Source organism: Triplophysa rosa, linkage group LG18, assembly GCF_024868665.1.
Source record: "Triplophysa rosa linkage group LG18, Trosa_1v2, whole genome shotgun sequence".
In the NCBI taxonomy this organism is placed as follows: Eukaryota; Metazoa; Chordata; class Actinopteri; order Cypriniformes; family Nemacheilidae; genus Triplophysa; species Triplophysa rosa.
The window spans coordinates 11,200,588-11,216,607 of record NC_079907.1 but is presented as its reverse complement, the minus strand read 5'-3'; the positions used below and the strand labels follow the sequence as shown (position 1 = coordinate 11,216,607).

The 16,020-nt window shown below is 38.6% G+C and overlaps 1 protein-coding gene across 3 annotated transcripts in view; it reads right to left on the bottom strand.

Moving 5' to 3' along the window:
* Positions 1-16,020, bottom strand: part of mpp7a (MAGUK p55 scaffold protein 7a) — a 113,078-nt gene that overhangs the window by 32,177 nt on the left and 64,881 nt on the right. For all 3 annotated transcript variants that reach the window (XM_057358240.1, XM_057358239.1, XM_057358241.1), the window contains exons 7-11: positions 4,973-5,054; positions 4,784-4,869; positions 4,578-4,652; positions 3,010-3,206; positions 2,230-2,294 (exon numbers count right to left, since the gene is read on the bottom strand). In XM_057358240.1, the coding sequence (XP_057214223.1) occupies positions 2,230-2,294; positions 3,010-3,206; positions 4,578-4,652; positions 4,784-4,869; positions 4,973-5,054 (505 nt within the window). The remainder of the gene's footprint in view (positions 1-2,229; positions 2,295-3,009; positions 3,207-4,577; positions 4,653-4,783; positions 4,870-4,972; positions 5,055-16,020) is intronic.

Genomic DNA, 16,020 nt, shown 5'->3' with positions numbered 1-16,020 from the left:
GCACACACACACACACGCACATGTCTGGTTTATTATCTCCGTGGGGACAGTCCATAGGCGTAATGTTTTTTATACTGTAAAAACTGTATATTCTATCCCCTATCCCTAACCCTACCCCTAAACCTAAAGATCATAGAAAGCTTTTTGCATTTTTAGATTTTTAAAAAATATTGTTCTGTACAATTTATAAGCTTTTTTGCCCATGGGGACCTCAATTTTGGTCCCCACGGTGACACGAGTCCCCATGAGTTGGTGTCCCCATTCAGGTTTAGGTCCCCACCGGGATATACAAACATAAAAACGCACATACACACACGCGCACACACACACACAAACTTATCTCCAAACACACCTTTATGCACCTGCAAAGGCCTAAAAGCACTTGATCATACACATACAAACACATTCTAACTGGCACGCACCACGCCCACACCTTGTCCCCTCCTTAACTCCAACCTTTAGAAGTTTCCAGATGACTGCGGCTAACGGAGATTAGTGTCCTGCATTTCTGGTTGGATCTGTCTTGTTTACGGTCTGGTTCTGGTCAGGCAAGACATGGACTCTATTAGCATTCTCCGTTTCTTTGAATTGTACGTTTTTCTTACAAGTTCCCACACTTGATGCGATGCTGGAAAATCCAATGCGTCCAAATGAAACGTCGCATAGAAGCGGCCCTTTGATTCTGATAATATTTACGCTTGTTCGTTACATAAAATGCAAAGAGTATGCGAGAGGGGCGGGCAGTTTCGCAACTCCAGGGGTGGTCCTGGAAAACTCATCAATACCAATACCTCAGTGACACGCACATCAACTTTTCCATCTTCTCTTTGTTTGGACCGGCTGACAGAGTGATGGGGAAAAATGGAAAGGTGGGAGGCCAAGCATGTGGCATTGGGGAGAAGAAACCAGAGTGACTATATTATTCAATCAAGTTCACATATGTGTGTGTGTGTGTGTGTGTGTGTGTGTGTGTGTGTGTGTGTGTGTGTGTGTGTGTGTGTAGCTGTATGGATGACACTAACATGTTGAGAGTGTTGCTGTGCGTCTGTCTCGTGGTAAGACTTAAGTGCGCCCATGTGTTTGACTGCCTGTGTAGCGAGTAACCCAGCACAGCTTCATAAAGACCCTGCTGTCAGTTGCTGGGAGGGATTAGAGCTGTGGTGTACAAACACACATACGCTCACAACTATCAGACAAGAGAGATTAATGGAAACCAGAAGAGGAAGCTTTTGTCTGGGTTTGCATTAATGTACATGTATAGAACATGTTTACACATGTGACAGGCAGTTTCATCCATTTCTTTTTTCTTTAGCCTCTGCTTTATTCTAAGGGTCTCGATTACCTGTCTGCATTGTGCCGGGCTTCTGGCATACGGCAGGTCAAAGGTCACTTTTGCTTTAGAGCTAGTTTAAATGGTAGGCAGTTTCTGTGTGAATGAGTGTTCAATCATTCCATCTGGAGGGTATGCCAAAGGACGTTTCAATCCAAATGAGGGCTGTCAAACGATTAATCGTGATTAATCGCATCCAGAATAAAAGTTTGTGTTTACGTAATTTATGTCGATATACTGTGCTAATTAATTTTGTATTTATGAACACATACACATAAATGCATTTATTTTAGAAAAATATAAAATATAACAATAAATAAACGTTTATTTAGAATTTAAATTATTGGTAAATATAAATTAATACATTTAAATATTTCCTAAATATATAGACAAGTATGTGTATGTTTTGTGTTTATAAATACAAAATTAATATGCACTGTACACAGATATATATTATGTAAACATAAACTATTATTCTGGATGCAATTAATCGCGATTAATCGTTTGACAGCCCTAATCCAAATATGTGACATACGCGCACTACAACATACATTCACGTACCAGACTGAATGTGTGAGGAAGAAAATCATGTGCTTTTCTCCGCAAGATGTAAACACTGGTCCAGCAATACACTTCTGATTTTATTTTTATTGTATTTTTTTAAATCTTACATATATAATTGAATCTTAACGATATTGATGTTCTGTTGGTTGTATTCTGTTCAAACGTTTGTGTAGTGTTAAAAAACTTAAACAGGAAGTACTTCTGGACCAGCATGGGACCCGCTTTGTTTATGTCTTTCGAAGTGGTTACTATAAGATGCTGCGATTGACACAAATATCTGTGGGTCTCCAATATTGGAGACTGCTTGTGTGTGGGTTTTTCAGTGCGATCCTTACTAAATCGTTTGCTGGGGGTCCTCTGTGGCAGTGCGACGGTCAATGGTCTCCATACTGCAAACCTCCTAAAGGAAGTGAGTGAGAGAGAGAAACGCATCAGATTTCATGATCATACAGGGAATACTAAACACTTAATAATGGTGCAGAGCTACCTGCTTAAATACAGACGGAAATAGACAAACAGTCAGGGAGAAGCAAAGTATGTGCTACTGTACATTTGAAAGGTTCAGAAACACGTTTGACTCCTGCAGGTTGCTTATTTCAAGAGAAATGGAGCAAAACTGTCCTGCTTCCTAACGCAACACACATGCACGCATGCACACACGTCAGGGTCCACTTTACACAGAGCACCACTGATGTGCAATTTTCCATGCGTGAACGTCCAAAGTGGATGTGAACCAGTGCTATCATTGTCTGTCATTACTCATTCCAGGCCAGACAGCCACGGAAATCCAAAGTATTTTGGCAGAATGGCCGAGCCCTTTTGCACAAAAATGGGGGAAAAAAATGACGAGAAAGATGAAAAACAAAGAGGATAGGCAAAAAAAGTCATTCCTTTATAGTAGGGAGTGAAACAGTCAGGTTGTAATGGAGTGAAAGAATTCTGGAGAGAGAGAGATGGAGAAAGAGTGATGGATGGATGACAGGAGAATAAGATATACGAGTAGACAGGACAGTAGACGGACAGGATAACGGAGTCGTGGAGTGCCGTTGAATTTAAACCTGGTGATAGTGTGAGGAAAGAGAACAGTTTAAGAGAGATGAACAGCATCTGCTAACCTTTCCTGAAGGTGTTTGGAAGGGACAAGACCAGCGCGCGGGTTCCCGTTGCCTTCGTTTTTGGCCTGCCACCAGGTGGCATCTTCCTGACTCATAATCTGCAGGATATCTCCCTTCTTGAACGCCAAGCCTGCCTCTTTGCAAGGGATCGCATTATCCTCTTCTGGGCTGAAGTCAAAAAGTGCCTTCACAAACATCTAGAAAGAAAGCGAGAGAGAATGAGTAAGTAAAGCGAAATTCAACATGAAAAAAGGCAAGAGCGAGAAAATGAGATTGAGTGGATTAAAGGCATAAAATGAAATGAGAGACGGATGAGAGAGAGAGAGGGCGAAAAACACAAAGCAATTTAATTCGAATCACATCTGCTTTATCCCTAAAGCATGACCAACTCAAGGTGCATTCTGGGTAGCAGACAGAGACCTGGCACACGGCACTGTGGCTCTCCCTAATTGGTCAGAAAGGTCAGGTTAATCAGTGCCGGAGTCTGCTCTTCTTATACTTTCCACACACGCACTTACAGGACATTCTGCTTGGAAAAGTTGTGCAATTCTCATTAGTGTTTCTCTACCATAAGTGCTCGCAGGATTGGTGTGATGAAGCAGACAAATAAAACAAACAATATAAATATAAAGGTAAATGGCTATTGTAAAAAAATGGCCGAGAGGGAACAAAAGCTAGCTCCCAAAAGCGCAGAGCTGTGGCTTGTGTTGATTTAGAGAGCTGTGTGTGCCATATAGAAAAATGATGTTAGAGAGGAGAACATTCCCCACAAACACACCAATACATCCTGAGGGAATTTTTCATCTCTCTGTCTCGCACTCCATCATTTTTTATCCCTCTTACACATGTGCAGCCAATTAGCAGCACTTCAACATATTCATTACATGTGCGGAAAACGGTAAACTATGGTCACCGCTTAAGACACACACACACACATATGCAGCTTATGACTGAATTCAAAACTGAAACATATTTAAACCATTACAACAGCAAAGGAGTAAAACAGACCCGCACAGTGTGTATAACGCTCACACACAGACATAAAAGCTGTGTCCTAAAATTTTGTGGGCCGCCTACCCAGGCAACATTTTCAAGGCATCATGGGTATGATCCTCAAGCTACTGTTTACTTGCACAATTATACTGTCCTTTGTTTCGTATTAAACTAAAAAATGAACAGTTATTTAGTGATAAAGGGTAACATTTTATTTGTGCGTGCCATGTATGTTTGGTGCTTTTCAATGCATCATATGCTACACAATTTAAACCTCCATGATAGAGTGTTTTATATCTATAATTAAAGATGTTCTATTTCATGTAAGACGCTTCCCTAAAAAGCAGTTGCCTATGAAGACAGTGGGCTGCAAGGCAGCCTAAAAGTGTTTAGACGAGTGAGAGAGGCTGTGTGTGAGCTGGACAGAAGCTGAGAGATTTAGTGCAAGTGATTTGTTTTGAAGATGAGTGGGAACGAAAGCTCATCCATCAAATCAGCAGGCAGTGGTACACGTTCAGAGAAAAACTCCCCCGGTCTGAGTAAAACATCCCATATCGGAGTTAATCCAATGGTACCTTGGGTTGTTTGTTTGGCGCATCCTCTTTGATGCCTGGTACCACTTTAAATGTGATGGCACCTTGTGACTGTGCCTGCAGACAGAACCAAAAAGACACAATTGTATAGTTAAAGAAAAAACCTTTTTCATTATGTAATAAATGTGTGTAATTTATCATAACGCTTAAAGGTTTCTCACTAACAGTCACGTGTATACTGTACATACCAGGATGCGGATTATTTCCTCAGGTTTTTTGTCATCTATGGGGATGCCGTTGACCTCCTTTAGCTCATCCCCGACATGTATCAGACCTGCACACGGAGAGAAAAGAAGAAAGATATTCAATGTAAACTCACACTAGATTGACACTACAACACAACAGTACTCGGAGAGAAGGGTCGTGTCATTGCTCACCACTTCTGTCTGCTGCTCCGCCCCTCATTATGCGCGCCACTATGATCGCTCCTGTGTGCTCGTCCCTCTTTATGGTGGCACCCTGTGGCACACATTAACAGTAACAATGAACTTTTCTGATTACATTGTAATATTCCTCTATACATCAGGACAATGTAGCCTACCTGTATATCTCAATCCTTATGAAGCAAACAAATGATCTGAATATTAATGTGTAACGTAGACATGTATAATGTGCATGGGACTTTCTGTATGCCTGTGAACGCAGGAAAGCAAGTCCTCTGTGACTGTGGACTGTCCACACATGACACTTAAATTGCTACATAGACAGAAATGCTAAAGCATTAACTATATGTGCCACTAGCTTGCCAACAAAATGCCCGCCGAGTGTCATCCCACCGCCATACATTCTCATGCGCTGCCGTAATACAGACGTGCATGGCCAGACGCTCCCAGCATGGGCCGTCAGCACGCACAAACACATGGCGAAATTAGACCGTGAGACAAAGACGGCGAGATTCCTAGCAGGGCGCAGATCCATTCCCGCACACAAACATGTCAGACAGCCAAATCTGTTTCTCTGTTTTCTGCATCAGTGTCTCTGAGGTTGTTATGACTTCTAAAGCATCCGTGAAACTGGACGAAGGTGTGTATTAGATCTACCAGTTCAGTGAAAACCTCTCGTGCTTGCGTGCACATTCAGAGAGCCTCTCTTTTCTGACGTCTGATGGGGTGAAAAACTGACCTTCCATTAAAGCTGTTCCATTGGCACGTAAATGGGTTTCTCTGAATTTGCAAACTCAAAGACACGCAGCACCCACACATACACACAGTCTTTTATCTGTACTGCCTCAGTATGATGAATAAAGCTCTCAAAGACATTTTGATGACTCGGTCACCTGTAATGCCTTTGGGATGTCATCCTCATGGCTAATATATCAGCTCAAGGTCTTCTCTTATGTGTTAAACACAGGCAGTGTGATGGGAAGTTCAGCCCTTTGTTGCCGTTTCCTTCAGAAGTCTTCGAATATTACCTGGTGATCATATAATTGGTGTAATTTGCTGACCTGGAAGGACAAGAAGGCGACTGGCCCAAAGCTTTAGGTGGAGACAGAAACCAGTTATCAACTTAACTGGTTTGGCTCAACATGAGATGAAGCAGCGCTATTTATCACGCACATGTCGGAGAGATAAAGAAAGAGAATAAGACTACAGCTGTGAAATTTGAAAAGGTAGATGTAGGACCCTTAATAACCTGAATGACACAAATGTACAATTATGCATTTGACCGACATTTTAATTTGACTTTCAGCACATTCAAGATATCCAAGGAACTGTAGCAATATGTGTTTGCTAAGATTGAACCCCCAGACTTGGCATCGCAAACTTTATGCTCTACCAGTTGAGTTAGAAGAAACATTAAAAGGAACATCAGCCAGTGATTTTTTTTATAGACTGAACTTAAGTCTGGCCAGTTTATCTAAGAGTGGAGACATTTTTCAACATGGTTATTACATCAATACAGCATTGCACATTGAGCCAGTCAAGCTGAGTGTTCAGTGCGTAAAGCATCTTGGAAGCAAATACAACTTTCTTGAACACAATAGCACAGAACAAAACCAAAAAAATGATTTTTGTTTCTCTGCTTACGTCTTGACGTCCAGTGAATTTATATGAGTAGTATCATTCTGCCAGAGAAAAATCCACTATAAACAATCTCCTTTAAGCCTCTATTAAAACTCTCCTACAAATCCATCTGTGGCCATTTCAGTAGGGTTGGGAATCGGAATTCCAATTCTTGAATCGAAAGGTTAGGAATCGGATACTTGATATAAATTTTCAATTCCTCCTATCAATTCTTGTATGCATATTATCAGTTTCGCTGATATCTCAATAAAAGACATTAACCATATTTTTACTATTTTACAAAACATGGTTTCTATATGTGTATATATGAACAAAAAGGTGCTCATAAATATATATTTTGCAAACCAGGCAATAGGCAGGCTAAATTACCACACAGGTTGATATCGAAATGTTTTACTTCATTTTTTTCCAACTGCGTAATCGAAACTGGGAATCGCTAAGTATCAGAATCAATAAGCAGAATCGGAATTGATAAAATTTAAACAATATCCAACCCTCCGTGACTACATCTTTTAGCACTGGGACCACTCCATCTATCATTTTCAAACGATCTGCAAATCTTGCGTTATATCCACCATTTATATAACATCCATCACTGAAATGCCGTGAACAAACAAACACACCTCAACTTCTCTCACTATCGCAAGAGTAACAAGCTGCAGCTGCAGGCCAACAGCGCAGCCAATCTTGACGCAGTGCAGCCAATCGTGATGGTAAGCGGGTCTTCCTAACGCTCGTTGGTGGACGCCTGGGTGGGCTATTTCTTTCGCCTTGCCGTGGGCATGCTTTTCCGGGAGAATTGCCCAATAACGGACTTAGAAAAGTTTTAAAAAAACTTTTCGAAACCTATACGAACCTTGGGGGAGTGTATCAAGCACAGAAATACTAAGTAATACGTCCAACTCGTTTTTTGACAAGTTGACCATGTTAAGCATGAGAAGCCAGAATGCATGAAACACCGTTAAATCACCCCTTTAAAACTAGTTTTGTGGTCCAGGGTCACATATCGTCACTGTCCTTCTGAAACTTTGGGTGTCCAAATTTGCTGTTTTTCAGGAAATGGAAAAAAACACAGTATTTTTTAAACGTTGACAAGCACTTTTTAATACTCAGCAAAACCCAGTGACAAACATGAAGGGTGACTAAAATAATTTAATACAAATCAAGAAATATGGAGATACAAAGTTTCAAAAGGACAGCAGCGATAAGAACAAAAGTCAAAATCTGCAAAGGGGTAATAAAATCATGTAAAAAAACAAATCATGTAAAAAATTGTATGTACAAATCATCAAAAATAAGCAACTTGTTATGAAACTTTGATAATTCTCTTAATCTTTCAAACAACTGAGAAGATCAGTGATCAAAATAGTTTTCCTGGAAATGGTGGAAAATACCGCTTCTCGTAAATATTTCCATATATTGTGCATGCATTTTTCAAATTTTTTTGGACAGACATTAATGTCATTATAATCAAATGATGTGGTTTTGAAAACAGATGGACCGTAAGGTAATAATTATTTGTTACTTAGTCGGCAAGTATTCAGTTAAGTGACTGGTGCTCATGAATATGTCAATGTTTTTAGTTTTTGCCCTCTCTGCCTCAGACACGATAGACGTCCGCCAATCACACCTACTGATGAGCGGAGACCACGCTACGCTAGGCTGACTGACCAAACTCATCACGCAGAAACAATTTAACCATCAGGAACTCCACCTCTCTTAGTCATCCTCACACAATCACACTTGCACGATCTGCCTTCATTCTCACAGTAAGGTCACCGCAACAGGCAACCAGAGGAAATGAGCATTTTCAACCTTTTCTTACTTCCTTTGTTGCTGAGGTCCGTCTGCCCGTTAAAACAGATTCTATAAATAGACTTCATTGAACAGACCACGATCCCCTGAATAATTACTGTAGAGAGACAAAGAGAGAGAGGAGTCCAAGAAAAAGCAGAGAGGGAGGAAAATGAAGCAAGCTTAAACCAGAGGCCATAGCTTTCTAAATGTCTCATCAGTAATGTGACCCACAGCTGCCAGTCGTGAAGGTGATCAGCTGCTCTTGTGGAGCCTGAGGAACATAAATGCTTATGACTGTTATTACTAGGCAGGCCAAAAGTCTGTACAGAGCTCAAGAGAGCCAGGGCAGTGGTCTTATGAGACACTTCATCTGAATGACTGACAGATGCTGAAGTATCAGGCAAATCTCACTCCTGATTTTGACTGTGTTATGAAACGTGCATAGTTTTCACAGTAAAAGGATAAGATGAGGATTTTAAAAAGTTAATGTAAAGTGTATCTGTGACACAAACACACAAACAAACAAAGATCATTAATCTATATATTTATGTGGAAAACTGGGAAAGAACAGCCAGCAAAAAGAACAACTATGGATCCCAACGAGGTCATTAAGACATTCACGTAGCGGCCATTAACTGCAGTTATCATTGTTCGGATTCATGCCACCTGTGAGTACACCACATTAAATGGTGATATTAGAACTTCTGATCCTAAAAGCACGTGCAAACTTACTTCCACACTCATTGGGCACCACCATCTCACACGACCTGAAGTGGGACATTCACATCGACTCTGTTGTCAAAAAGGCCTAGCAGAGGCTGTACTTCCTTGGCCAGCTGAGGAAGTTCAACCTGCCATAGGAGCTGCTCTAACTGTCTGGTTTGGCTCAGCTGCAAAAAATGACCTCCGAAGACTACAACGGATAGTCTGGAGTGCTGGGCGAATCACTGGCACAACCCTCTCCATTCTCCAAGAACTGTACTCATTGAAGAGTGAGTAAAAGAGCTCGCAAAATCACTCTGGACCCCTCACACCCAAGCACACTTTCTCTTTGAACTGCAGCCGTCTGGTCGGCGCTACAGAGCACCAAAACAGCCACAAATAGGAAAAGTTTCTTCCCTCAGGCCATCTACCTCATGAAAAGTTCAATGTTCTTCTACTGTGCAATAAAAACATGTGCAATACACAACTATATATACTCATATTTATTTTACATATGTTAATGATATAATATTCAGCTATCCACATTCCCCTGCATAACTTGTATATAACACAGTATAATTTGTATATAGCACATCTGTGCATACAATATACTGCCTATTGTCCTTTTGTCTAATGTGTATCGTCTCTCGCATATTTATTTTTACTTTTTGTTACCTGCACCTTGTCACTTTTTAAACCTGTATGTGCACTGGAAGCTTCAGTCAATATGACAAATTCCTTGTGTGTCCAAGCACGCTTGGCAATAAAGCTCTTTCTGATTCTGATTAGTTGTGCAACGTAAAGCGTTTCAAATGTATTATACTGACCCCTTAATGACCTCCCAGTAAATGTAAATTACATGCATTCACTACGAGTCAAAATGTTGCTTTAACCCTGCTGCCTTACCTTTCCATCATTAACAGGTATTATGTTTAAAAAGGAAAATTGGATCTCATTAAGATAATAATGGTTGAGGAATTCCAGGATGTGTGGTGAAAATGAAACAGGCCTTACACCAAAGGAAATAAATAAGAATGACAGGAAGGTAAATGGAAATGGGTGGAGGTAAATAGGCCTGGGACAGAATGCTGGCCACAATCTTTCATGTCTTTTATCCTTTAAGGCTGGACATAGTCATTATTAGGGGTGTAACGATACACTCTGCTCACGATACGAGACACATCTCGATATTTTGAACAAAATTTAAAAATGAAACAAATTCAAATATTAACATTTTCGGTAACTTTTTTTGTTGCACATAAAACTTAATAAAGAATTTTAACATTGTAATGCTTAGCTGAAATTAGAATTAGGATCAGTGTCAATTTTGACAGCAAATTTTGATTTAGTTTTAGGCACAGTCATTTGACTAAAATGCAATTTAGTTTCAGTCATCCCAATTTATCATAGTTTTAGTCAACGAAATCTACATTATATTAGTCTACTAAAATATATCAGGATTAACTAATTTAATTGGTGTAATTAAATGTTCCATAGAAAGATTTAACTGTTTCGACATAATTTACTTTACCTTGGAATTAAATTAAACCAGGTCATTACCTTTATGTTTCAGAAAAGTTGAGTAACTACTGGATATGCATTGTTGCAACACAGAGAATATTAAACCATGAACGACATGTAGCAGTTCATTCAGTCTCATTTTGACTCGTTCATTCAATACATTCAACCAATGAAACGCTCTGACATAGCTCACTCTCAAACGCCATTGGCTCATCATGTCTCTTTGAATCTTTGCTTGAGACAGTAATGAATGAGAAATATCTAATCTTTCAAAAAGACATATTATATAAACTGTATTACATTTCTTCAATCATGCAAATCACATACTTGTTTTTTAGCATGTCATTCAATCTTTTAATTTACATTACGACTCACTTCATCACTTCTCTGATCGGAACAGCTCTGGTTTCTTTTGGCTTACTTTACCTTGCATATCACGTTATGCAGCAGCTAAATTAACATTGGCATATAAAAACGTTTGTGCTGCCTTTGTAATGAGTTTCGGGGTGACTCGCCTGCAGTCACGCTTCAAGTTTGCTGTGTTTTTACCGGCGATTGTGAAGGAAAATAAGACGCTTTGTAAACCAAGCGGGGACACAGATTGTGTCTTGTGCTTCCCCTTCTCCCAGAGACTTCTCTCTACCGCATATTTGAGATGACGCGCTGGCGCAGAGTAGGTATCGTCTTGACCGCTCAACGAATAGAATTAAACATCATATCGTAAAATATCTCAATATCCCAATCTCTTTTGCATCGCGAAATATCGTAATATGAAGTATCGTTACACCCCTAGTCATTATACTACGTGAAACACACCTACACATGTCCCATAGTATCCAGTGTAAAGTAATACAAATGAAAGCACAAAACTCCTGCCAATTTGACCATATCTTGAATGGGATTTTGCCACAATAAAATTTCATTTTGGGTGGACCTGACACAACAAAAATAGAAATCAAGCAACAAACTTTCTTAATACATATGGGGTTTAGATGTTGGGTGTTTACTGCTCTTTACTGCATGTATGACGTACATAGAGAGAAATATATGTTTACGCATAACATAAGTATCAAAGCCATCCATGTGTTTGGGGGAATATATTGCCTGTGGTTTCACACACCGAACCGGCTCTAGTCTGCGTTTAAAGTGTTGCTTGTAATTATCCCACCAAGAAAACAGCACTTTCACCAGTCAGATCTTATTCCTTCAGCTACATGAGGAAATGCCTTTACAAGACAAGCAGAGAGCTCGCTAAACAAAGAGTGCAGTGTGTGTGATAATGCTTGGGCTTGTGCACCTCCTGTGCTCTCCGTAACAGGATACAGAGACAGAAACATGGATCTTAGGGAAAATCAGAGCACATTATAAGGAGGAAGGAACTAAATATTGGAAAAACAGCATGAGGTGAGGAGAGAGACTTAAACCCCACACTTACATGATGACCAGTGATAAAGTCATAAAGCACATGTCGGTAGTAATAAATATGTTTAAATGTGTATGTGTGTGTGTGTGTGTGTGTGTGTGTACAGTTTAAACCGTTCACAACGTTACTTTATATATACACTTTTAAACAAAATAAAAGTAACATTTGGTGTTTTCTGAGAAATGAGTTGTCTGTGAGCAAAAGAATCAAGCCTTAAAAAATTAAGAGTGCATTCCAAATTTTCATTTCATCAGCATTTCTAGATTTCGACAAAATCAGACCTCAGGAGTGACAAAGTCATCCAACAGCAATGTGAAAGAATGACAGCATGACAAGACACATGAAAACCGAGGTTATTCAACAAATAAATACTGTTGTATTGCTTAAAAGTGAACATGAACTTGTTTTCTTTGCAGTATTCCATATCTAAAAAAATACAGAGCATCTTTTCTGTTATTTTGACCTGTTTCTCCGGTTTTCAGTTTCTGCAAATAAATGGAAATTGAAACAATATTTGAAATTTGGGAGAAATATTGTTAGTAGTTAACAGAATGAACCATGACCATTTTACCTAAACACATACCTTAAAATTCAGGAAAACATTTTGAAATTATTTAGTCTATTTATTTTTTTCTGTGGCTGTATTTCAAGAAGTTGTGGGACAGCTGCTGTTAGCGGTAGCACGGGGTGACTGACAGAAGAAGCCACAAAGCCAAATGTGTATGCAAAACTGCTAAAATCCAACATGTCTTCAAACTCAATGTTTACTAAAACATTATTAAAAATATTCTATAAAATCTTCTTTTATAAAAATCATCAAACTCTGAAAACAGGAATGTTGTATTAAGGAGGAACCTTTAATTGGCCAATTATCAGTCAGTGATTGTAATCTCAATTTGGCTAAAAGATATCGATCTGTCACTAATCTTAAAAAACTAAGTGACACAGCAGGTCTCAGGTCAAACTTAGCCTCTGATCCACGGCCAGTACACATCAGTCCTGTTCACCGGAGAGAACGTTCTCTTCTCGCCTCATGACTGAGCCTTTAGGGTCATGATGCATTTTCTCCCGAGCTCATGGATGTATGTGAAAACCACTAACATGTGTGCTCCTGTCTTTCAACCCAAAGAAATTTGTGCCTTCCGTTATTTTTAGAAAGTAACATTACGTTAGCTCAGTATTTTACAGTTAACGCAAACAGATTTATTTGTAATCTGTCCTTTGCGTCAAAAGAAAAAAAATGAGATTGGTACATTTACATTCATGCATTTGGACACTCCCTGGGCATCAAACCCATGCTCAGTTGAGCTAAAATTCAAAATCGTGAGCTTAAAATTAAGGCAGAAAGAAAAGCCATGTAATTCTTATTGGTAATTCATCATTTTGGCTCCCTGCATAAATCCAGTCCACATTTCATTGTATATAATTTCTCATCATTATCACACACATGAGTCCTATTAATATCAAGAACCGCAAACATGGCAACATAGCAATTACACAATAAAGAAAAATAGCCTGCATCAAGACATATGTCAAAACCTACAATGGCGTCTTTAATAAGGCTAATTCCAAAACCGCTTGAGAGGAAACATTAATGAAACCTTGTGTCACCAACCAATGAGAGGTCACTGAGGAAATAAGAACAGTGTGAACTATTACAGTACAGAATGTCTGCTGGCCACAATTGGTTTCCAGAGCTCAACATGACAAATCTAAGCACAGCCATTCAAAAACATTTTTTTCCTTGAAGTAATAAGTCTTGTTTTGGCTGCTTAGTCTCGAAGACTTGGTCTTCTACCATTGTGTGGATTTCTCTGCCATGAACAGTCAACAGCAATAAGCCAGGAAACAAGCATTCTAGAACGTTCCACAGGTTTCCTTGACATTGAAAGTGTGTGAGGAGAATCTTGAAACATGAAAAACTCAGGTCATGTGTCTTGCAAAATTTTTTAGCGTCTGACCAGCCCTCTTCTGGAACCATGGAAGTTCTCAAATTTGCAGGTTCTATCCAACAGCAGAGAAGTGTTGAAGGAGTAGTTCACTTTTTATTCCTACTATGGAAAGTCAATGAGAGCAAATTTTGAAGTGAACTTCTCCTTTAAGTTTATATGTAAACTATAAAGACATGAAGACCTCAGTGGCTACAGAAATTCCATATGCACCCAAACAATTGTTGCAAATGTTTTTTACTTTATTTCTTGCCAAAGAGATATGAATATAGAAGAGTGATTATGTCGAGCGATACTTCAAATTTACAAGGCTGAATTCTATTCACAGATGCTGGAATGAGACTCAGCAAAAAAGAGGAGATGCGCAGATATATCAGCCAATAATCGGTATCGGTCGACAAAAGCAATTTTTCACACTTTCGGCCGATAGTTTAAAGAGGCTGATGATCATGGCCGATATTTCCTGTCACTCAAAAGAAGATATCAGCAGATATTACCCTGAATAATCGACTATCGTATTGGTGTAGAAATGTAGTATTGGCGTATATCTATACAAAAAGTCCCGCTGATGCAGTGAAAAAAGATAATGAATCAATAGTAAAGTCTCATTGTTATGTGCAGGATGTCACTAACTAAAATCAATTAATTGGAAGCACAAGGCACAGCATTCACAAAAATTCAAATACACAGGCACAACTAATCTGTCATAAATCATTTAAAATATGCATGTTAAATGTAGAGCCTTTAAACATGATTCCAAATGTTCAGTCTGATAAACTTAAGAAAACAAAGAATTGTCAGATAAGTCATTTACATTACATTTACATGCCTATCTGATCAAATAATTCTGTAAATGATCAAAATTTACTAGGGATTAGTTTAAGGCAGGACCAAGGCTTAGTTAAATCAGGGCATTTAAGTGGTTTTTACAATCATGCTTAGAAATTAACCTTACTGTACTTGTGTGCATTTTGAGACAATGGACCTGATGCACTCTTGAGATATGTCAGTTCAAGCTGTAATATTTATTTTAGTCCAGGACCAGTCTTAAGCCCTGTATGGGAAACCACTCCTTAATGTATGTATGTATCTATTTATTAATCTTGTATATATATATATATATATATATATATATACACACACACACATATAAATTATCGGCTATATCGGTATCGGGCCAATAAACGGTCATTTTTTAATGTTATCGTATCGGCCGATAATACAGTTTAGGCCAATATATTATAGCTGATAAATTATCAATAATTTCCTCTGGTTAAACTTCTTCAGCTGCATGCTGCTCACAGATAAAATACAGTACAGTACTGTCTTTCTGTGGTGATCATTCACTTACTGCTATTAGCAAAACATTGTTGATGTAGGTACAGTGTGTATATACAATATTTATAAATCTGTAAATTATAGTAACAAAAGCCTATTTCTTGAATCAGACTGCTGTCTGGATGCTTTCTGTCTTGAGACATGTGACTATTAAGAACATTTTACTGGGCTGTCTGGAAGAACATCTATAATTTGTTTATTAAAAAAATATATACCAGAAAAGTTTGAAGGTTAAAGAATCGTTAACTAGTGTAAAGTAGGTTTCGTACATGAGTTTCAAGGGGGAAAAGAGAACTAATGGTTCCCTTGTTTTCTACGGTGAATGTTTTCTAATAAAAGCAGTTGTCCACTTTTTGCCTTTTGTTTCAGTCTCAGGGAATTTTTATATTAATATTTAGATACTGTATATCAACCAATATATCGGTTATGGGCTTCCGATGTTAAAGGATTATCGGTTATCGGCCAAAATGTACATATCGGTGCATCCCTAATATATACAGTATATATATATATTTACATATGTATATTATTTATTAAATCTAGAACTGAATAAAACATTTGAACCAAACGTAATTGGCTATGTTTGTAAGAGTCAAGACAATATGATTATTACTGAATATGTTAAAAAGAAAACTACTCTGGGAATAAGTACAAATAATAGGTGATAGGGT